This window comes from Lactuca sativa, chromosome 6 (genome assembly GCF_002870075.4).
Source record: "Lactuca sativa cultivar Salinas chromosome 6, Lsat_Salinas_v11, whole genome shotgun sequence".
In the NCBI taxonomy this organism is placed as follows: domain Eukaryota; kingdom Viridiplantae; phylum Streptophyta; class Magnoliopsida; order Asterales; family Asteraceae; genus Lactuca; species Lactuca sativa.
In genome coordinates this window covers 144156029-144180223 of record NC_056628.2, presented here as the reverse complement: position 1 = coordinate 144180223, position 24195 = coordinate 144156029, and the positions used below count along the sequence as shown (strand labels likewise).

Genomic DNA, 24195 nt, shown 5'->3' with positions numbered 1-24195 from the left:
CCCTCCCCTTGATCTTTTTTGAACATATTCTAAAGAAAATGTGTATACGGTATCTTTAATATATTACGACACTAGTCGTTTCATACATGATTTATTGATTCAGCCAAAAAAACAAAAAGTAACACAACACAATATCAGTTTTACTCGAACACCCACCATAAGTTGCAAATTTAACAATTCATGTTTTTCCATTTCACCAACAGACATCATAACAAAACACCAAAAAGAAAAAGAATATCAAAACCTGATTGACCATATCTTGTCAAAGTCAAACCACAATAACAAACACAAACACAAAACACCCCATCACAATCACAATCACAATCACGATCACATGATTGTATATATGTATATACTTATCAAAAACAAACTCCAACATCATCATCATCATCATCATGAAGCCCATACTTGCTAAAATGTTTAACCCTAAACTTCCACTCCCCTTTAACCGTATCATACTCCACAAACTCCGCCCCTTGATCCTCCGCTTTCTTCTTCAACATCTCCTTATACTTCTCAATCCTCGGGCCTTCAGTAAAATGCTTTCCCGTTTTCTTATCAAAACATTTTATATTCAAAAGTGTGACTTCAGCCGGCTTATTCAGCCCTTGTCCGATCGGCGGCTTTTTCGTTTCATCCATGTAGACAATCACTTCGCGATGATTGAATTGAATCAGCGATTCCAATTCCAGCCTTCGGACGTCAGTTTCCCCAAGGAATTTAATGGAGCCGTAGTTGTGGCGGCCAACTGTGAAGTTGTGGACGCGGCGGCAGAAGCCGGGTTCGGCGCGTTCTTTGGCGGCGAGTTCTTGGATTCGGGGTTCGGTGTAGTAATCGGAGTGGCGGAGTTTCGGCATCAGAGCTTCGATGTCGGCGCCGTGTTCGTATACGATTGCGGCTTCTCCCGCTCGATGACCAGTTAGGGAGATGTAGGAGTCAGATTTTGGCGGGGAGTGGTCGTCGTGGAGGTGGTGGATTCCGTTTTGTTTTTGGGGGGTTTTGATTGGTGTTTGTTCCTTTAGGGTTCCGTTTTCGGAATGGTTTCCTGTAATCAAAGATTTTGATATTAGTATGGAATTGAGTTCCAAAAATTCCAATTGCACTAAAAGAAATGATCTTACTGTTCCCGTTATCTGTAGAGCGACCATTTAAAGGAGGGGAAGAAGCAAACCCGGTGTATTCACCTGAATTCAAATAACAAAAAATGAGATAAAAAATGATTATTTTTTATTTTTAAGATAGCATCAGAGAATTAGTTTACCGTTTGTTTGTGCTGGAGAAGATGCGTTTTTTAATTTTTCAGCAGATGATTTGCCAGGCCATTGTTCAAGAGGGCGAATAACCAAAGCTCTTGGATTCTCCCTTGGAATAAAAAGAGCATCTGCTTTTGGTGTACTGGTAGTCTCTTCATCATCACTAAAAAACGAAACCTGTGAAAAAAATCAATCGGATCAGTAAAAAACAATAAGGGCAAAATAGTCAATAAAATATTACCTTTGGCCCGTCGTTTTTCGGGTGATACTTTCTAGCAGGCAACCTAACTCGCCTTTGAGAAAGATGGCGAGAAGTCAACACGGATGAAATCCTAATGGGAGCAGGTTTATCAACAACCTGTAGAAAGAAACAAAAAAACTTTTAAGTTAACTATTTAAATAAATAAAAGCACGATGTAAAATTTTAATTAATGATTTTATATACTTACTGGTAAGCTGGAAATTCCATATTGAATTGAAGGTGCATTTCCCACACGCCCAATTGACATTTGAGGCATTGCTGGTAGAGTTCCAAAGGGATTTGTAATAGACTGTGGTTGTGCAACTGCAGGAGTTTGACTTGCTGACCTGTCATCTCAAAGATATGAACATATTATATTTTGGAAATGTACTGTATTTAAATAATAAAATATACATAATGCAGAGGAAGCATACATTTGTCCAAAATTATTCTGACCAAAAATGCTTGATGTCCCACCAATGCCACCTGTCAAAGAGAAAAAAGCACAGAAGTAAGAAGAAAATTAAAGGAAGTATAAATTACAGAAATGGTCCTTGAGGTACAATGGAAATTACAGGTTCAGTCCAAGTTCCAGTTTATTGTAACAAAACTGAAACTGGGACTGAACCTGCATATTCACAATATCACAGGGACCATTTTTGTAATTTACGCATAATTTCAAAAAGTTTTCCATTGAATCACAATCACCTGCTGGCGCCCCAAAGCCAAAACCACCTGTATTCTGAGTTGGTTGAGCCGATTGAAATGGCATTGAAAGGGAAGGCTGCATATAAGCAACAAAAAACATAAGATTGTTACTAAATATAGAAACCTTAAATTCTAAACAATAATTACATTCATTAATGATAATTAGAATAATTAACAAAAGGAACTCACAGTTGTCTGATTAAACCCCATGCTGCTTGATGCCGGGGTGCTTGAGAACAAGTTCCCACCAAATGCATTTGATTGACCGAAAGCCGGAGCACTCTGCCCGAACGACGGGGCAGACTGCCCGAAAGCCGAGGTGGTCTGCCCAAAGGGAGAGCTTGTTTGACCAAGAGACGGTGTGGTTGACTGGAACAAGGGAGAGGATTGCGTGTTGCCAAAGTTTAATCCACCACCAAATGACGGAGTTGCCCCTTGAGCTTGAGTTGCACCAAAAATAGAAGTTGATGTGCCAAAAGTTGATGTACTTGGAGCACCGAAAGGGGAAGCGGAAGTAGTGGATCCGAACCCGGGAGTTGACCCAAATACCGATGGAGTTGGTGATGGTGTTGACCCAAATGGGTTTGATGATGTGGCACCGAAGGGTGAAGAGCCGAGTGTAGGAGTGGAATTACCGAATCCGGGGGTTGAGAAAGTTGAAGTTTTTGGGGCGAATGGGTTTGAAGGTGTAGTGGAAGAAAATGGATTTGTGTTTAATTGGGTAAATGCTGGAGAAGAAGAAAAAGGGTTTGATTGTGTGGTGGTGTTGGTGGTGTTGAATCCCATTCCACCAGAGGTTTGACCTGCAGGATTTGGACCCCCTGAAATAAAATAAATATAAATTAATAAGAAATTGTATTTGGAGAGGATGAAAATATGGAATGAATCATTATTAATTACCTTTATCTCCTTGTTGATAATCTTCCCATCTAAGTTCTTCATGACTTTTGTCTTTGTATGCAGGCATTGCTGAAATGGACTCAAGCTTCCCAGCAGGCTGGGTCCCACTACCACTGTCTGCTTCAGGTGTTTGAGCATAAGGAGTTACTCTACTTCCACCACGTTGACCACCAAATGATGTTTGACCAAAACCCGGACTCCCAAATGCTGGTGTTGTCGTCTGACCACCTGCATTTTCGTGTTTTTTTCATGTTGATTAAATTTCAACAAAAAAAAAAGTAATAGAAGAAATAAAAGTATAATGTTGTAATTGGAACGATTTTTGAAATACAATGTCTTAATCAAACAGAAGAAAAGGTACCGAAGGGAGAACTCTGAGCTCCAAAAGCTGACGTGGCAGTGCCAAACGGGCTGCTGCCAAATGCTGACGTGGACTGACCAAATGCAGGACTTGACCCGAAACTAAAAGGGGAGCTAGTGGCACCAAAAGCGGGTGTACTCGATTGGCCAAAAGCCGGGGTACTTGATTGACCAAAAGCCGGTGTGCTCGATTGACCAAAAGCTGGTGTGGAGGATTGACCAAAAGCCGGGGTGCTGGATTGACCAAAAGTGGGTGTGCTAGATGCACCAAAAGGGGAGCTACCAAATGCAGACCCTGTGGACCCAAATGCAGGGGTAGATGTGGACCCGAAGGCGGGTGCTGATGTGGCACCGAAGGCGGGGGTAGATGTGGCACCGAAGGCAGGGGTGGTTGAGGTCCCGAATGTTGGGGTGCTTGGAGTGCCAAAAGCAGGTTGACTTGGAGCTCCGAATGCTGTTGACCCGAATAGATTGGTTCCAAATGCGGGTTGACTTGGAGCTCCAAATGAGCTTCCGAATGCGGGTTGTGTTGGTGTTGTGGATCCGAAGCCACCGAATGCGGGTTTTTGTCCGAATACGGAAGAACCTGTAATTTGAATTAGAAAAAAGAAATAAAAGTTACAGATGTTTTTCCACTTGACATAATTATCAGGTTTCACTAATTTTGTTACATCATCTTTCAGCAATACTTTTTCAAATTAACCATTTTAACGAGTTATATCCAGTCAAAATGGTTAATTTACAGAAACTGTCGAAAACTTCCATGGTTTAATTGGGAGATATCAAAATAGAAGTGCTTAAACTGCTCAAAATATAATGGTTTTTCTGTAATTTTCATGAAAAGAAAACAAAAATAGTACTATAGAAACTGAAAATCGAACTGCTTCAGTAAATCTGTAAATGTACTTACCACCAAAAGCTGAAGATGAAGCACCAAAGGCTGGAGTTGAAGAAGCTCCAAAAGAAGGCATTGAACTACCGAAAGCAGGTGAAGAAGAAGCACCAAAAACTGGTGAAGAAGCTTGGGTACCAAAGACACCAGTAGAAGTGCCACCAAAAATAGAACCACCTGTTTGTGCACCAAAGGGAGATGTGCTACCAAATGGTTTTGGAGCAAATGGGTTGTTATTTGCATTATTGTTCTGCCCAAAAACTGATGGGGACCCAAAGGGACTATTGGATGACTGCCCGAATGCTGTTTAAAGAAAACAGAAGCAATTAGATTCATGATGTTGTTGAATATTGCATGATATTCACTTCAAACAATATGAAGTAGCTTGACAAAAAGAAAGAGTGTGACATATGTAATAGTCTTCTGCTAACTTTTTCAGATAATCAACAAGAAGAATTAAAGCAGCCATAAGGTATTCCATTATAACATATGAAATCTACACACAAAACCAGACATTGAAAGGAGAAGTACATATATATGAAAAACTGGCGAATGGCACTTGCCAGAATCCCCATCAATATTTTTTTAAAGAAAAAGCTAAAAGACAGATGCATTAAAGGGGAAACAAAAGGAATCAACATCAAGTGGAATAGGTTCAAAAAGGTGAAGAAATGAAACTTACGGTTGCTAGCACCAAACATCGTTCTTTCCTATAAGTTCACAGTACACGTCCCGATCCAAATTCTGTAAAAATTCCAAAACATCTTAAATAAACGAAACAAATAACTTCATACAGATGAAACAAATCGATCCATAACCAAAAACATTCAAAATACGCTCTAAACATAAACAGATACACACCTTCAAATTCGTATCCACTATGCAGTTATCGAAACGAGTGCACCGGAGCCCAAACTTCTGCAATTGTAATCAACTATCCGCGCTTGTTCAAATTAAAACTGGCAATCCATTCCACAAATAAAACGACAAAACTGTCAACAGATTGATACACACCCATTAATGCTAGGGTTAATTGAAAGCAAACTTAATATGAAATTGACCAGATGAAAATAACATGTCGATAGCTAATAATCGAAATACATAACCGATGAAATCATGTGTAGATGTAAGCTAGGGTTACGATCATACCTAGAGAGAGAGGGATGGACGATGAGGATCGTGGATCTATAAGCAAATAGGGAATTGCGTCGCCTTCGACTCGCAAGAGAGGGATAGAAAGAGAGACGATAGGTCACACTGGGAAGGGTAAACAAGACCAAACACCCAATATACTGGTAATTATTATTTCTTAACCGTATACATGGGTTAACTTCGTATATTGAGTCCGGCTACATTTAAAATTAGCTTACATCACACGCTATTTTATTACGAAATATCATGTATATAATATATAATGTAACAACTAGTATTTTGTCTCTTGGTCGTGCTTTTTGTAAATTAAATTTTGAAGATTATTTTGGTAAAAATTAAATGCCGTTATATTTATTGGTAGATAAATGTATAAGGCCGATACCACTATCGGTGGATGAGGTTAACATGAAAGTTTAAAAACTCGATGAGATTAAAATGATATCAAAACGTAGATAAACTCGAATTTATACCGACACATACATAAAAAGTACAAACAACGATGAAAAGTCCGAAAAATACTAATAAAAATTTTCACTTTCAAAACATCAAAATCATACAATCATTTGTTCGAAACCAATCATAGTAAAATGTATCTCTTAAACATCAAAGTTAAATGATAATAATCAATGCGGAAAAAACCAGCAGGGGTGTTGTGCAGTTAAGTCGGGCTCTTCCCTTTGGAACTGGAAGTGTCTGAAAATATTTAAACCACAAATTTGTAAGCACAAATCTTAATGAGTTCTCTAAAATATCATATACCATACATAACATCGGGCCCCGCTCACATAACGGACCTTGCCCAACACACAAACGGGCTCTGTCCAGCATACAAACGGACCCTGTCCTGCACACAAACGGACCCCTCCCATCGCACAATGCAAGAGTCACAAAGACAGCTAGCATCCTACACAATATAGTGAGAAGACTCGCCCTTCTCATGAAGTCAGACAAACCACAAATCAATGCCATAAAAAAGGTGCTACAACTCACATGTTGGATCAAACAAGGTCCCTCCTTAGTCTATACTCTAGAACTAGCATTTTGACCGAAATTCAACCCAGGTCAACAAAGTCAACGGTCAGAGTCAAAGTCAACAGTCTGCATCACCATCAGCTGACCCTCACGTTGTGACCAGCCCATGGTTACATCGTGGGAAAACAAACGCAGCCTGATCACAAACTCAGTCACGATCCAACTCAGTCTTGTTCAAATCCATTGCCACGTTATGACAGCGTCCGTCCAATATAATCGGTGAACCCGCATCGTCACGTCGTGACACCCATATGGTTACGTCGTGGGAACTACACAGAAGCAGCTAAATGCATTAAGCCCCTAATCCATTAAGCCAATCATCCTAACCTCTTAGAGGGCTTTCCTTTCTCCAAAAACATTCTAAAGATCAGTGTTTTAGACACATGTATGTTCAATGCATGTCTTAAACTCATGATCAGTCAAGATGGTGAAAATGGAACCAAAATCATATACATGGATTCAAAACTACACCAAACTCCATATGTAAAGCATATAACCTTCAAGGGACCTCAAGGATCCATAAAGTTGCCAACTTTATGGAATCCTTCCACCCAAACTTTCCCAAATGTGGCTAAAAGGGACAAAAAACATAGATCTAGAAACCTAACGTATAAAGATTGGAACTTGATTACTCACAAAGGTCCAGAAAATGCTCAATGAAGTCTCAAAACTGGCCAAGATGCTCCTTTCACCACAAAAGCCTTCTTTTTCCTTCAAAACCCACCAAGAACACCAATATAAACTCAAAAATGGATGAGAGATATTAAGCTTTCTTCAAGGGGTTTAGGAGGTGATGGGGTTGAGGGTAGAGAAAATGCTAGCCCTCACTTCCTTTAAATAAGGCCTAAGCTCGGAAATTAGGGTTTTGTCCATTAACAGATGTCACGTCGTGACCAACATAAAGTTACACCATGACACCAAAATGAGACTCACGTCTCTTGCGGTCATGTCACGTCGTAGCGATGCTTCCCACCACATCATGACCCACTAAGAACTCATAATTTACTTCAATTTTCATACCTTGAGGATCCATATGTTACAAACGAAAGTTCTAAATTTACGCTAAAATGTTGACCACCTTGAATTTATATCGACACATACATAAAAAAAACCAATTAAAAAAAGTTTTTTTATAAGTTAACAAATGAAAGTTATTAAGAAAAATCAGATTATATATACACATGAGATAAACAATAAAGTTTAGAAAATATGGGTGAAAGCGATATATTAAAAAATTAAAAAATGGAGGACAAAAAAGAAAAAAAACGGCAAGGACTAAAATTGTCAAATAAAAATGAAGTAAAGAACTGTGGAAAAAAAATGCTCGTGGTTGAAATTATTAAAAGTGGGACCAAACAAAAAAAAAAGATTAAATATGTCAAGTAATATCATCAGCTTTTTGTTATTATATACATTTGTTTAATTAAAACAAAACTCTAAAAATAGTCCAAGAAAAATGTTCAAACTATTAAATATTTAGATTGTTGGTTATTTTGAGCTAATTTTGTTGCTTGTTTGATCCTTCCGGAAAAATTAAATGATTGTATTACCCTTGTAATTATTTTCCATTTTTCTTTTATTTTTTAAAATTTAATACTTATTCATCTATTTTAATAATTAAAAAAAAAGGTCACAACCCTACCTTTCTCTTTTTATCTTTAAAGAATTAATAATTTCTTAAATGTGAATTTTTGGGATGTTAAATTGACATTTGGGAAAAAAAAAAAAGAATAGATCGCTTTTCGATGTATCAGTGGTTAGCAAGTTTCCAGAGGATTTGTCTGGTGTGCTTCCGGAGAGGCAGGTTGAGTTCAGGATCGGTATAATCCCCGATGCGGCCTCGATTGCCAAGGTATTATATTCGCCTTGCACCACCTGAGATGCAGGACTTGCCCATACAACTTCATCAGTTATTTGGCAAAGAGTTTATTTGATCGAGTAGTTCGTCATGGGAAGTAATGATATTGTTCGTCAAGAAAAGTGATGGTTCGCATCAAATGTATATAGACTATAAGGAGTTGAACAAGCTAACGGTGAAGAATTATTATCCATTTCCGATGATCGATGACTTATTTGATCAGCTTCAGGGTGCATCTTGGTTCTCTAAGATTGATTTGAGGTTAGGATACCATCACACGGTGTTAGAGAAGAGGATATGCAAAATATGGCCTTTCAAACTCGTTATGGTTATTATGAGTTCATGGTGATGCCATTTGAGCTCACCAATGCATCGACATCGTTCATGGACCTGATGAACTGGGTGTGTAAGTCGATGTTTGACCAGTTTATGATTGTATCCGTTGATGATATCTTGGTCTAATCCAAGACCAAGGAGCAGCATAAAGAGAACATTTGTGAGATTCTTGGGGTATTAGAGAATGAGGGGTTGTATGTCAAGTTCTCCAAGCTCAAGTTTTGGTTACGCGAGGTTCAGTTTTTAGGACACCGCTTCAATCAGGACGATATCATGGTCTATCTGGCGAAGATCTAGGTGGTGGTGCAGTGGGAGGTTCTAAAGTCTTCAACTAAGAGCTGCAGTTTTATTGGGTTAGCATGTTATTACAGGAGATTTATTCAGGATTTCTCCAAGATTGTCGTCCCTCTCACCCGCCTGATGAAGTAGAATGTTGTTTTTTCAGTGGGGGCTTGAGTGACATACAACATTTGAGACCTTGCAACAGAAGCTATGTGAGGCGCCAATGTTGACCCTTCCTGGGGGTGTTGATGGCCTTGTGGTTTATTATGATGCTTCGATCACATGATTGGGTGTCGTACTCATGTAGAGAGGTCGGGTGATTGCTTATACTTCAAGACAACTAAAGTTGCATGAGACTAATTTGTTGACTCATGACTTGGAGTTGGGAGGCTGTGATTTTTTCCCTCCATATTTGAAGTCACTACCTATATTGGGTATGTTGTATTATTTACACGGATCACAAGAGTTTGAGAGACCTGATGGATCAGCCGGATCTGAACATGAGGCAACATAGATGGCTTGATTTAATGAAGGACTACGACTACGAGATTACGTATCACCCGGATAATGTCAATGTGGTGGCTCACATGTTGATTCTCAAGCCGACTAGCACGCTTATTCAAGATCTTTGTTTGAGGATGACTATTGTGACACCGCTTTTGGATATGATTACGAAAGTGTTGGTTGAGCATTCAAGGAAAAGCACCGGAATAGTGAAAGGGTAGTTGGTCAGGTTTTTGCCTTCGACATCGACATTCAGGGTTTATTGACTCTGCATGATAAAGTGTGGGTTCCTTATTTGGGCGGGGCCCGTCAGATATTAATGAAAGAGACACATAAGTTGAAGTTTTCGATTCATCTCGGTGCCACGAAGATGTATCAAGATTTCAGGCATGATTATTGATGGCCCTGCATGAAGTGAGATGTGGTATGGTATGTCGAGAGTGATGGGTTTTCTAGGAACCCTATTGTCACACCCCAAAACCGTAATGATGGAAACGTTCTGGGGAGGAGGACGTCATGTACAGTATCACAACAATGCATAATAGTAAACAAGCAACAACATCATCCATTGCATTAATAATATAATTTTAATACAAGTGTGTTCTGTGTATGGTTTATAAGACACCAAAAATGAATAATAAAAATAGAGGCGAGTCTTGAAAGCTCTGTCTTCTCAAATACCTGGTCATCGGTACATGTCTATTGGTGACCTGAGAATACAAGTTATTTTGAAAGAGTAGATCAGCATTAAAGCTAGTGAGTTCATAAGTATTTTAGTGTCATGATTTGTATGAAAGTGTTTGAAAATGTTTGATGTAAATGTTTGTAAGTGTTTGTAGTAAATGTTTGTATCACCTAGAAAATCCTATATTTTCTACTAAAAAGGTACCCTTCTACCAAGGGACGGATGTTTTGTTTGTTGTGTTGTTTGTAAAAGTGTGAATCTTTCCCACGTATGACTATCATTACCAAAATATAGATTACATTACCATTTATGTGAGAAGATCACATTATGAATGCAATGGGAAAATAACAATGTACTGTAGTATTGTATATAAGTAACTACCAATGTACTAACTACCTTAAACCTGTTTCTTAATTAAGGTAAAATGTGATATGATTGTAACCATACTTGATCAACTAGTAAAACACGACGCTCGAAGACGTCGAAATGGTATGACATTGGTCACTTGTAGACCTGCAGGTCCCACTATAGCTAGCAGCAAGGTGTAGGACGGTCAGTCCCGTATAGATCTATACACAAATTCACGCTCTCCCTCCAGGAGACTTTGGTTACAAAATGTGACACAGCAGTAGATTGTCATGCCATGAAGTAGTGGCTCACATTGTTATAGTATTTTAGTGTTTGTATAGTATACTCTAGTGTATTGTATGTTCTCTCTGTTCTAGTGTATAATATGCTCTCTTTGTATAGTGTAGTGTATGTTCTCTTAATTTCTCATCATAGTATGTTCTTTCTGTTTCTCATAATAGTAAGTTTGTATTGACTCATGAATGAATTGACTCTTGTATGTTTCATTGTACTAGAAGTAGTGAGTAGTAAATCCCTAAACTATACCTATTACAGTTTACTAGTAATGTTGTTTGAATGACTGAGTATGTTTGTACACCTTTGCTACCCAAAGGTGCTGAACTGATGTAAGAACTTTTATATCTATACATATATACATAATATATAACTGTAACACACCATTTAGTAGATAACTTAAATGCGAAGTAGTGTAGCAAGGAGTTAGTTTTGGAATTAAGATGTAATTTCCGGACTGATTTGTAAAGGATTTTGGAGGTTGAGGGCCGGTTGGTAATTATTAGGATTAAATTGTAAAGATTTTGGGAAGCTGGGGGCTAAAAGGTTAAATTTGGGTTTAAATTGGAAAAAAAACTCTAGTGGGGAGGGGCCGATATTGGCAAAATGGCCAGAAGTTTGTGAAACACGGGTGAACCCGTCACCCTCATGTGTGCAGCCTCCATATATAACCCATTCCATATTAACCCTAACCCTAATTGATCAACTAGCCACCACCTTCCATTCTTCTATTTTTTCGGTGCCGCCACCACTGTGTCGAAGTCGCAAGTCAGTCGCCGAAGCCCATCCTCCTGACGTCAGATGAGCGCACGCCTGTTGGAGGATTGATTGTTATTGTGAGACATCAGACCTCAGCCGACATTACCTTCGCTCCTCCATCGTTCTCTTTCTTCACTTCCGACAGCCGCCATCATCGGAGTCGCCCAGCCGCCATCCGTCGTCGCGAGTGCAGCTAGGCGTCGCCATCGCCTGTTCAACCAACGAGGAGGCTGTTCATCGCTTCCTTTCCTTTCGACTGCCATGAGCCACCGTGAAGTGGTTGTGATTGGGAGTGTTTCCCTTGTTTTGCTCGTGTTCCTGGTGATGAGAATTGTTATCGAGATTTGAGAAAGCAAAGTTTGATTTGAGTAATTGAAGATTTAGAACACGAAGAGTAAATATTAATCAGATCTCATATTGATAAAGACTGATTACAAAATAAGCAGAAAAGAGATATTTGTTACGAAAAGTCTCTTTCTACTTCTAACCTCAGTCCCTATTTATAGAGAACATGAGTGTACAAAAAATATACTAAGTCTAGACATTTCACTTCGCATAAAGATGACTTAGTAAAATAACAAAAAATGCGAAACTATACAAAACACTATATTCGACTTTTACAATTTTACATCTACATTCTCCTCCTTTGTAAACAGTCGAAGCTATTCATCCCATAAGCTTTTGAACAGCTGAGTGGATTGTCTTTCGCACTTCTCCATACCAGGAGATCACCTTCTTGAGATCTTTCTTGTCTCCTTCATTGTTCTTCTTGCAATTGTTCATACGAACAATAAAGTGCGTATATTGCGAAGAATTATATCTTTCAATCTCTGAGACTTTAAACAAGAACTTCTTAGGTTTCCCTTTTGTATCTCTTCCAGAAAACACCATGCCGAACGGTTTCAGGCATATTTCCCCAACAACATATTTCGATAATGCTGATTGAGATAAAGTTTCTTCCCAAGGAACGTTCACTTCTCTTCCCAACACATTAGCCAGTTCTTCATCTGTAAGGGCCAAACAATCAAAGTAGTTGTCAATGTATGTCTTCACATGTGCGAAACCTATCTTGAACACTTCAGTCTCAGAGCCTTTGAGATTATTTTCTTCCATATGCTTCAAAATCAGAGCCACTTGAATTAAATCATTGCAGTTCATCAGAGGAAAATCAGCTACCGTGAAGTCATACTGCTTGTTGTCTGCTCGGATAACAAAATAACGAAAATTTTGAAGCATGTCTTCAAACAATACATCTTTCTTGATTGTCAGCACCTTTTTGATCTTCATTAATGACCAAACTTCATCTGGATTCTTCCCCAAGACAACATGAAATCTGATTTTCATGTGTGTATAATCATCAGGATTATCAAACTTCTCACTAATCTTGTACTGAGCAGTGATGAATAGCATTTCATTGATTGGAAAATCCAGTTGACAATTGTCTGAATTCGCAATATCATAACTTCTCTTTGGCTTCTTCTCGAATTCGTACATTTCCCTTCCGACAACTTTTGACTCTATAGTTTTGTAAGAGTAAAGCTTTGCAGGATCTCCTTTGTTCATTGTGGGAGGATCACTTGCCCTCTGCCTCATGATGCTTTGTACTTGCATCATCCTTTCCAACTCTACTTCAGCCTCATCTTTCTTCTCCTCCTTTGATTTTTCATATAAGATCCCTTTCCTTTTCCCACCATATCTGTTTGAGGTTTTGAACTTGAACCTCCTTCTTTTTCTCCAATAACGATTCCTTTGACAATCGTTTTTGTGGTTACTGTGGTTGTGGAAATTGGTTTCGTAAGTATGGGAAGAGTAGTTATAAACCGAGTAGATATAATTTTCCCAACTGTTTTCGCATCCTCTTTTTTACTTAAACTTTTCTCTCCCCTTGCACCCCTGTGAAAGCAGGTGGGGCACTCCTTGGTAGTAAAGAAGTAAAATTGGCAAGTGGAGCAAGAGCTTTCTGAATTGCTTGTTCTAAAGTATTAATCTTTAGAGACAAGAACTCAGGAGTGAGAATTTGTGTAGTTGAAGATTGTGAAACCACCATTTTAAGCTCAGACACCAACTTGGTTAGTTGATCAAGCTTCTCCTTTGTTTCTTCGTTATGGGCTTCAAGAATAGGAACATTAACAAACTTTTGTACTCTTGAAGAAACCTCCGCAATCTGCTTTTGAACTTCAGCATGTTGAGTATGAATATCCTGAAGCTCCTTCGCAAGTTCAGATCTCAACTCTTGAAGCTTATGGTTGACATCTTCCCGAACTTTCTCCACATCTTGTACAAAAAGAACATGATGTTCTTTTGCAACAGCTTTCAAATCCTTGACCTCTGAAGAAAAATTGCTCCCTTGTGCTTGAATGTGAAGCTCATTATTCTTGTCGGATTGATCAACCTTCTCCATAATACGCTTCTCAGCACCTTTGATCATTACATCAACCTCCATAGCTGAAATAGAAGACATCCTGTTGGAATCAGCTTGTGACTGAATAATAGCATTCAACTTCTGATTCAGGATTTTAAATTGTTTTCCTAACATAAGCATATGATCAGGAATATCCTCCTCCTCTGAATCAAAATGAATATCTTCAATTATCCCTCCAAAGGCACCTCCTTCAGCTTCATTATCAGATAAAGGTTGCGAAGGTTGAGGATTTTCGGGTGATTGAGATGGAAAAAGGGTTGTAAATGGATTTTGAAGAGCACGATCAAAAATTAATGAAGTGGTGGATAAAGTTGTAAATCGAATTGAAACAATTGGTAATGAAATAGGTAAGGAGATTGGGATTGTGGTTGCAACACTCAGGATAGGTGCCCCCGTATCAGATACGTTGACAACCGTATCAGAAATAGGTACCTCCTCAGAAACTGATTTGGTAGTGACTATTTCGAGTGGTTTGGTGAGTGGTAAGGTGGTAGAGATTTGCGAAGTTTGAATGATAGGTAATGAAACATTTACCGTAGATGGCACTGATGGAGTTTCTGGTACTATTTCTTCATCAGATGATTCATTGCGAATCACCATCTTCCTTCTTTTGACGAGAGTACGTTGCATGTTCTTGGCAACATCTTCAGCTCTTTGTCTTTTCTTTCCTGGAGAAAACGGAGCTGGAATACTGTGAATAGTAACGCCTTTACTACTCACATCAGCCTTGCGAATTTTCTTCAATACCCCAGACTTAGAAGGTATTATTTCTTTCTTTGATTTCGATGAAGTTTCTTCAATCTGAATATCTTCATCTTGAACTTGTTGTGAAGATGAACCCTTCGCATCCTTCTTTATGAGCTTCTTCTTCTTTGACGGAGCAGCAACATCCAATAATACTCCAGTCTGCTCTGATTGATCAATTGTTCGCAAATATCTCACCAAAACTTTGTGAGTTTGAGATACCTTGCGAAGCATCGCATCTGGAATGCGAGCCACATGAGTAAAGATTGCTTCATCATCTTCTACTGCCTTTGGAAACTGATGCAAAGAAAATTTTGCAACTTCAACATCCTCCATTACTGGAATTGCTTCTTTTTCATAGACCTTCTCCAGAATCAAGCTCCAATATCTTGCACACGAGATCCCCTTTTCCGAATTTGTGTTTTCAAGACTTTTAACAAATTCCTTCCATAATTGGGTTGCATAATCAACGTTTATATCATAGTATATGCCCATAACCATGGCATATACTTCTATTCGTCCTCTATCCAGTCCAACTGATCTTCCTGTAAGACATCTGAGAAAAATTCCAAATAAGAAATTCCATATGCACGGCAACCCAGACTTTCGAAAGTCACTGATCTTCTCAAGCTCTGGTTGATGACCCATCTCGTTGAACATGTGAATGATTTGAGAGTTAACAGGTTTGACAAATGGAGGGTTGTTTGGAATCTACAAGAATTCAACAAACATCTTCTTGGACAATTTGACCCATTTGTTGTTGATTAAGTTGAATGTTATCACATCCGCTGTATGATTGTATGATGCCATTGAAGCTGCCAAGGATAACCATGTCATCGGAACAGAGAAGGAACTAACACATGGCAGTTAACAGAGGTGATCGTTTCAGGGCAACGATAAGCATCTTCAAGCCTTCAGGATAAGAAGATACATTTGGATCAACTTGATAGTTTGTGCTTTGGATTTTCATCAGGTATTGAGAAAGAACTTCATCAGAGTTGGATTGAGTGGCTGCCATTTTTAGGGTTTGAAAAAGATGAAGTTTGATCAAGGTTGAAACTTTGGAGTTTTATGAGAATTTTGTTTGCGTAACCGTACATAGTGTTCTTGATCCCCCTTTTATAGGTTACTCAAATTGATTTGAAATTAAAGCGAGATGCATTTAATGTTATCCGATGTGGCACCTTGAAAATCGGATCATGACTGCAAAAGATAACCATGCTTCAAAAAGTAACTGTCACATCTCCTTGAAAACCGGATAGAATACCAATCATTTTGAGTACACAGCCTGTCAAGTTTCCCGTTATAGAATCTGAACCGTTTAAAACCCTTCGCATGGAGTCAAGGCTCTTTCACTTTTGGGATATAAAGTGAAGTCATATGCCAGATTTGCGAAATCATCAGTCTGAGTTGGTTGTACTCAGAACCTCAAGGATTTCGTGTGTGCATTGTGTCAATAGAATAAGATAAGAAACAAAAAAATTTGGAATTTTGTGATGTCAAAAATTGAAGTTGACATGAATGCAGTTAAACCCCAGGCAAAGGTTGCTTCGTTAATCATCAAGAGAGATAATCAACAGCTTGTGTAGTTTCCCGTGAATTACAATCGAATACTTGTAGAAAAGTATCGAAGGGCTTCTTTTAAAAGACACTTGGGTTGGTTTTAAATTTCATTACATATCAGCCTTAACATAAGGTGAGAAATTGTAAATGAAATTACTTGTTTAACCAGTGTAGTCAGTGACAAGTTGGCTTGTGAAAATATTTATCATGACTAGGATCTGCGAATGAAACTTACACAGAAATCATATTCAAAAAAAATTTGTTCTGGATCTTGTTGGGTAACAAACATTGTTGGTTGTGAATATTTGATCAAGACCACACATGCGAATTGAATATGATTTGAAGTTTCGAAATTTTTGATACTGAAACAAAGGTTTCGTAAAAATCTGGAACAAAGTTCCCCGTCAATTCCTTAAGGTTTATGATTTTTGGGTTTCACTTCCATCACGGAATCATGATGTTAGATCATAAACACAGACTTGTGATTTCTCTAGGTTTTGATTGGTTTTATCAAAGACCTCAAGGACAAATCTCTTCAAAAATTTGGAGTGTAAGAATTGTTTGGTATAAAAAGATTGGATAAGAATCGAAGTATACCTCTGTTATAATGGACAAAACAGAAAACTCTTAACTCATTTGAGAAGAGTAAGGTAGCTCTGTTGACTTATGCGAATATAAGCCTTTTTGGGAAGAAATTTTCATGTGAAAATTTCATTAAGGCTTTCTTTTCACACATAGAGTCTTGTTGAGACTTTTGGTCTACATACAACAGCATGCTTCTAGGGACATCCTAACTAGTTTTTAAAAGAAATTTGATACCTTCCCGTAGAAAAACATAAGTATGACATCTTCGCATTTTAGCCCTGTATTAAATTCTCAGCACACAAAGGTTAAAGAACAAAGAAAACAAAAATATTTTTGTGATTTTTGAATTTTTCAAAATTAAAAACATAACAAAATAAAATCTTTTTGGATTTTCAATTTTTCAAAATTAAGAACATAACAAAATAAAATCTTTTTGGATTTTTAATTTTTCAAAATTAAGAACATAACAAAATAAAATCTTTTTGGATTTTTAATTTTTCAAAATTAAGAACATAACAAAATAAAATCTTTTTGAATTTTTAATTTTTCAAAAGTTAAAAAAAAAATTCAAAATTAGTCGTAAACCTTACCTTAGTTGTTATGATCTCAGATGCGAAAAGATGTGGATGCGAAGCCATACGAAGCCTCTGAATGAACAGTAACCTCTGAACAAATTTGACTCATAACTGCTGAACCAGACTTTTAGGCATGAGTTTTTGAAATTGAATTCGCATTAATCATCCCCAAACCTGCTAAAATTCTAACAAATGATTTTTCATCAAGAGGTTTTGTAAAAATATCAGCAAGTTGTTCAGTTGTTTTAACAAAATGAATTTCAATATTCCCATCTTCCACATGATCTTTGATAAAATGATATCGAAGAGCAATGTGTTTTGTCTTTGAATGTTGTACTGATTATGACAAATGCGAATTGCACTTTGCGAATCACAATACAAAGGAATCTTTTTCATGTTTATTGCATAGTCACGAAGTTGACTCTGAATCCAAATAATTTGCGAAGTGCAAGCAGCAACAGCAATGTATTCTGCCTCAGCGGTTGATATTGCCACACAAGTTTGTTTCTTTGATTGCCAACTCACCAACTTCCCATCCAATAGTTGGCATCCACCACTCGTACTTTTCCTATCCAAAGTACATCCTCCTATATCAGAATCTGAAAAAGCTTGAATGAAAAACCCCGTTTTCGTAGGATACCAAAGTCCTAAAGAAACTGTTCCCTTAAGATAGCGAAAAATATTTTTCACTGCAGTCAAATGAGGTTCTCTGGGATTAGCTTGATATCTAGCACAATTGCAAACCGAAAACATAATATCAGGTCTACTTGCAGTTAAGTACAATAAAGACCCTATCATGCTTCGATAAAGTGTTAAATCAACAGCAGGAGCATCTAACGAAGGAGTTAGTCTTGTTCCTACTGCCATTGGTACTCTGAGTTTCGTGCTATTAGACATTCCAAACTTTTCAAGCAAATTCTTCGTATATTTTTCTTGATTGATTAAGATTCCATCCCTATTCTGTCTTATGTTTAAGCCAAGAAAATTATTAATTTTTCCCATCATGCTCATTTCAAACTGACTTTTCATTAGATTTTCAAATTCAATTGACAATGCTGGATCAGTTGAGCCAAAGATAATATCATCAAGATAAATTTGAACAAGCATTAGATGACACCCAACTTTCTTGCGAAATAATGTGGGGTCAACTGATCCTTGTTTAAATTTAGATTGTTTCAAGAAATTTGTAAGTGTTGCGTACTAGGCTCTTGGTGCTTGTTTTAATCCATATACAGCCTTATCTAGGATGTAAACATGATTAGGATGTTCATTGCTTCTAAATCCTGGTGGTTGTTCAACATACACTGTTTCTTCTAGTTCTCCATTTAAGAATGCACATTTAACATCCATTTGATAAACATCAAAGTCTTTGTGAGCTGCATAGGCTAAAATATGTGAACTGCTTCAAGTCTTGCAACAGGTGCAAATGTTTCTTCATAGTCTATTCCTTCTTGTTGCGAATAACCTTTAACCACCAGTCTAGCTTTATTTCGAATAATATTGCCATCTTTGTCGGTTTTGTTTTTAAAAATCCATTTTAATCCAACAATTGAAACATCAGAAGGTTTAGAAACTAATCTCCAAACCTTGTTTCATTCAAATTCAGCCAGTTCAGATTGCATAGCAACAACCCAATCTGAGTGTTCCATAGCACCCTTTACTGTCTTTGGCTCTATTTTCGAAATAAAAACATTAAACATACATAGTTCTTGGTTCGCATTCAGTACCTCATTTTTCGCACGAATTTGAGCTCTAGTCAACACACCATCTTGTGAATTACCAATTACCTGTTCTTTTGGATGATTTCTTGTCCATTTCTCAAGTGGTGGAAAATTAGGATCAAATTCTAATGGTGCATCTTCATACATATCTTCATTTTCAGATCCTGCAATAGAAAAGTTATCATTTAGTTCATGAAACTCATCATTTTCATCAAGATTAATTTTCTCTGTTTCATCATGCTCCCCCTCAACATGATCTTCATCTTGATGCTCCCCCTCAAAATGATGTTCCTGTTGATTCTGCGAATGCTCCCCCTCAACATGATGTTCCTGTTGATTCTGCGAATGCTCCCCCTCAACTTGATGATTCCTAATTTCATTCTCCCCCTCGAAAGTTGACTGACTATTTTCATGACTACTCGTATGTTCCTCCTCCATACGAATATCAGACGTACTTTCACAAGTTATTGATGTTGTAGTTATTGTTGAATCATCAGGTTGTTTTGAGGATTCTGATATTTGATTATCAGGAGCATTATTTTCTACATCAATTGCCCTGTTAGGAATTTCGAAAATTAAGTCATAATCAAAATCATTGATTTCAGAATTATCAATTTGAGTATTTGAATCCACAAGTATTGATTTATTTTCAAATTTACTATCCATTTGCTTAAGATAGTAATCATCAAACGTTAAATTAAAAGTTTCTTCAACTTTTCTTGTTCTTTTATTAAGCACTCTGTATGCAACTGAATTCTGTGAATATCCTAAGAATATGACTTCATCAGCTTTAGCTTGGAACTTGGTCAAATTATCTTTGAGATTCATGATAAAGCACCTGCAACCAAAAACATGAAAGAATTTTACATTAGATTTCCGATTATTGATTATTTCATATGGAGTAACATTGAATCTTCGATGAATGAATGATCGATTCTGAGTAAAACATGCAGTGGACATTGCTTCTGCCCAAAGATATTGAGGTAGATTCGCATATGTTAACATGGTCCTGGCTGCTTTGCATAGAGATCGATTTCTTCTTTCAACAACACCATTTTGTTGTGGAGTATATGGTGATGAGAAATTATGCGAAATTCCTTTGCTTGTGAGAAAAATATCAAGAGTTTGATTTTTAAACTCAGAACCATTATCACTTTTAATTTTTCGTACATTCTTCTTCAGACTAAGTTCAATCTTTTTGATAAAATCAATCATCGTCTGAGCAACTTCAGATTTCAACCTGAGAAAAAACACCCATGTGAATCGAGAGAAATCATCTACAACAACTAAAATATACCGCTTTTTATTGATTGTTGCAACAGTCGACGGTCCACATAAGTCAATGTGAAGAAGTTCCAATGGTTCTACGATTTTTGAATCTATCACAATCGGATGACCTTTTCGATGTTCTTTTCCTTGTTCGCAAGCTGCACATAAAGAATCATTGTCAAATTTTAGTACTGGTAACCCTCGAACTAAATCTTCAGTGACAAGTTTATTAATATTTCGAAAGTTCAACTGTAACAATCTTCTATGCCAAAGCCAGCTGAGATCATTAGATGCTTTTGATAGTAAACACACAGCAGGTTTTCCCACAATTAGTTTGATGTCCAGTGTAAACATATCACCATATCTTTTGGATTTGAGAAGTATTTCATTTGACTTCGCATTTGAAATGATACTTCCTTCTTCATTAAATACAACTTGATTTCCAGTACCAACAACAAGTGACACGCTTATCAAATTATGTTGAAGTCCTTCAACATAAGCGACTCTGTTCACAGTGAATTTTCCATTGGTGACTTTCCCATAGCCTTTCACTTGACACTTGTGATTATTTCCAAATTTGACTACTCTAGCATTTTCCAAGCTTCTATAATCTCACAAGTTTTCCTTTCTTCCAGTCATATGACGAGAGCAACCACTATCAATATACCATTTCGTATCATATTGCTCGTCACACATCACCTGCATTTATTGAAAGAATTTACGAACCTAAGACTTGTTGGGTCCATCATTAGTAGAATAAAACAAATTCTTGGAATTTAAAAACCATGTTTTCACTTTGTTTGTGACAGAGTCCATTATATCAACATCATCAGATCTAGATATTGAGATATAGTCATTCAATAGTTTTGGATTTCCATTGATTGTAATCTTATCCTTCACAACATTCGCATTTTTGATAACTGGTTTCCATTTTTGAACCGGAACTTGCGAATTATGAGATGTTGAACTAGCAGTGGAAGAGTTATTTGCGAACTTATCAAATGCATTCTTGATTTGTTGCTCTGAAAACTTCCCACTTTGATATTTTCTTCCTTTCCCTTCAAACCAACGATTGATCGTACTTATATCAGATTTTCCTTTTGTATATGAAACTTTGGTCGGTTTTGAGACTGAAGGATTTGGAAATTTTGGTTGTTTTGGTGAAAATTTCACTTTTGCTTGAGTTGAATTTTTCAAACTTGATGAAGTATTCGTAAATTTGCCAACATTTTGAAACTTTTGATTATTTACAAATTTTTGCGAATTCTCAAATTTTCGATTGTTGTCATATTTGCGAACATATGGAATTTTGTCAACAGAATTTATTGGTTTATGAAAACTTGAATATGTTTGTTTATTTTTGCTTTGAAATTTTGATGATGTTGTTTTTGAAATTTGTTCTTTTTCAGCTCTTGGTTTGTCATTAGTCACAACTTGCCAGAAAATTGCTTTTCTTGCTTTTCTTTTTGAAACATTATTTTCTGTTGAATAATTTCCAACCATCAATTTGAATTCATGAGAATTTAATTTCACTTCAGCCTTTGATTTTCAACTTTTTCAAAAATTTTGTTTGGTTTTTCACCTTTAACCACCCATTTTTGTAATGATTTTTGTTTTTGAAACACATAAGAATTTTGAGTTAAATTGTTTGCTTGTGTGTTTTGATTTGCGAAAAAACCTTCTGTGGTTGACTTTAGATTATCTTTTTCAATCATTTTGTTGAATTCAAGATGAACTTTCTCAACATTTCCAGTAGTGACAAAAACTTGATTTGGAAAAATAGTTTTATCAGTGCATACAAAATTTGGATATACCACAGTGTTGGTTTCCAAATAATGTGCGCCTTTGTCATTTAAAATTTTGTCAAATTCTTTTGTATTCTCAAACACTTGATCAACCACAACTCGTTGAGGTGTTTCATTTGAATCTTTCTTTTCTTCTTTGTTCTCATCAGTATCATCAAATTTCCAGCTTTCAACTTCCACATTATCAAACTTACAATGTTGCGAAGTTGAAGGTTTATCAATTTCATCCTCTACCATCGAATCAACTATTATTTCTTTACCTTTGATTTTAGATGTGATATTAATGATTGACAATTGAGAACAATCAACCTCTTCTTCCTCTTCTATCTCACTGATTTCACTCACATTATCTAAATTTTCATCAATATCAGCATAATTGAATTGTGAGGCAAGAGTTGAATTTTCTGTTTTCTTTAAGATTTTCACTTGTTCACTCTTTGTCAAACTTTCATTGACAATGTTAACCAACTCATCAGCATTCAGAAATTCATCAATTTTGACAATACCGTATGGATATCTATCATCGGGTATTTTGTCAAATTTAGCAATTGTACTTTCGCAATCATAAGAAACAACATCAACTTTTTCACGTTCATACTCAAGAAAAGGTAAAAGTTTCCTATGTTGTTCTTTGCTAATGTCAGATGAATGATGTAAAACAGTTAATTTTGCATACAATCGTTTGGCAGAATTACAAGATATGTTCATTTGTGCTAGTAACAACCTAACATCATTTGTAAGATTATTCCTATCACAATCTATATTTTTGATCTGCATTTCAAGTTTTTCTACTCTGCTCCTCTTTATTTCTAATTCTCTCCGTGTCTCACCTAGTTGCAAATTTAATTTTTGAGCTTCAGTACTAGCAGACACAATAATAGAATCAAAATAAGTCACAGTATCATCAAATGAAACAATTTCAGCATCATAAGCAGATAAAGGAATATTAAAAGATTCAAGTATTGCACGTACCTTGGTTGTCATGGGTGATTTGTCCGTGGATTTAGATACGAAGTATCTACCTGAAATGTCCTCTTCGCAATCTTCAAAACTTGCAAAAATTGCTCCATGTGTAGGATGCGTCATTTCCTCGTCATCAGATCCTGAAGACCAGATCCGATACGTTCCACTCTCTTTATCAGCAGATTCACCTTTCGCAACCAAAGACACTCCTTTGGTCTTAGCACGTATCTCTTCAATATTTTTAGAATAGTATGCTTCATCTTTAACTTTTTCTTTCTTCTCTTCTTTCTTTCGCAACATGCAATCGCTTGCAAAGTGATTCGCACCATTGCAATAGTGACAGTAAATTCCTGAATCACCTTTCAGCTTCTTCTCTTCTTTCGCATCTTTTTGTTTCTCATCAGCTTTCTCCAATTTCTTCCTCTCCTCTCCTCCAGTTCTTATGATTGCATTCTTCACATCACTAGCCTTTCCTTTTGGATTAAAAGGCTTTTTGAAAAACTTCTTAACTCTGTTGTTTGAATAGAATGCCATAGCTTCATCATCAGAGTTCATCAAAAATCCTTCTTCATCTGAACCATCTTTTTCATTAACATCAGTTTCTGATACCTTTGAAACAAGAGCCAAAGGACCTCCAATACTCTGTTTTGATTCTTCATACATTTCTGAAACCTCACATTCATGTGTTTTCAGTTGATAGTAGAGATCATTCAATTTAGTTGTATCAAAACTCTGTTGATTCTTAATCATCATGCTCACACTTCGCCATTCCTTGCGAAGACCCATAATGAAAGTTAAATTGAACTCCATGAGAGACCTAGTGATTCCATACCTATTGCAGCAAAACATAAGCTCATTCAGACGATCATAGTAATTTTCAAGAGTTTCTGCATCCTTTTGTCTGAATTCCTTCAGTTCAACTAGACATTGCTTCACAGAGTTGA

The 24195-nt window shown here is 36.9% G+C and overlaps 1 protein-coding gene across 2 annotated transcripts; it reads right to left on the bottom strand.

Moving 5' to 3' along the window:
- Positions 1-119: 119 nt before the first annotated feature.
- On the bottom strand, positions 120-5658 carry LOC111890502 (nuclear pore complex protein NUP98A). 2 transcript variants are annotated; one of them, XM_023886609.3, is made up of 14 exons: positions 5504-5658; positions 5216-5313; positions 5037-5098; positions 4373-4657; positions 3464-4048; positions 3103-3330; positions 2392-3023; positions 2203-2278; positions 1929-1980; positions 1703-1841; positions 1495-1611; positions 1262-1430; positions 1122-1184; positions 120-1045 (listed from the first exon to the last, which is right to left on the bottom strand). In XM_023886609.3, exons 3-14 carry the CDS (start codon positions 5053-5055, stop codon positions 360-362), a joined length of 3051 nt encoding a protein of 1016 aa, XP_023742377.1. In that variant the 5' UTR covers positions 5056-5098; positions 5216-5313; positions 5504-5658; the 3' UTR covers positions 120-359. The 2 variants fall into 2 exon arrangements, with proteins under 2 accessions (XP_023742377.1, XP_023742378.1); XM_023886610.3 differs by having other exon boundaries at positions 5216-5346; positions 5504-5657.
- Positions 5659-24195: the final 18537 nt, after the last annotated feature.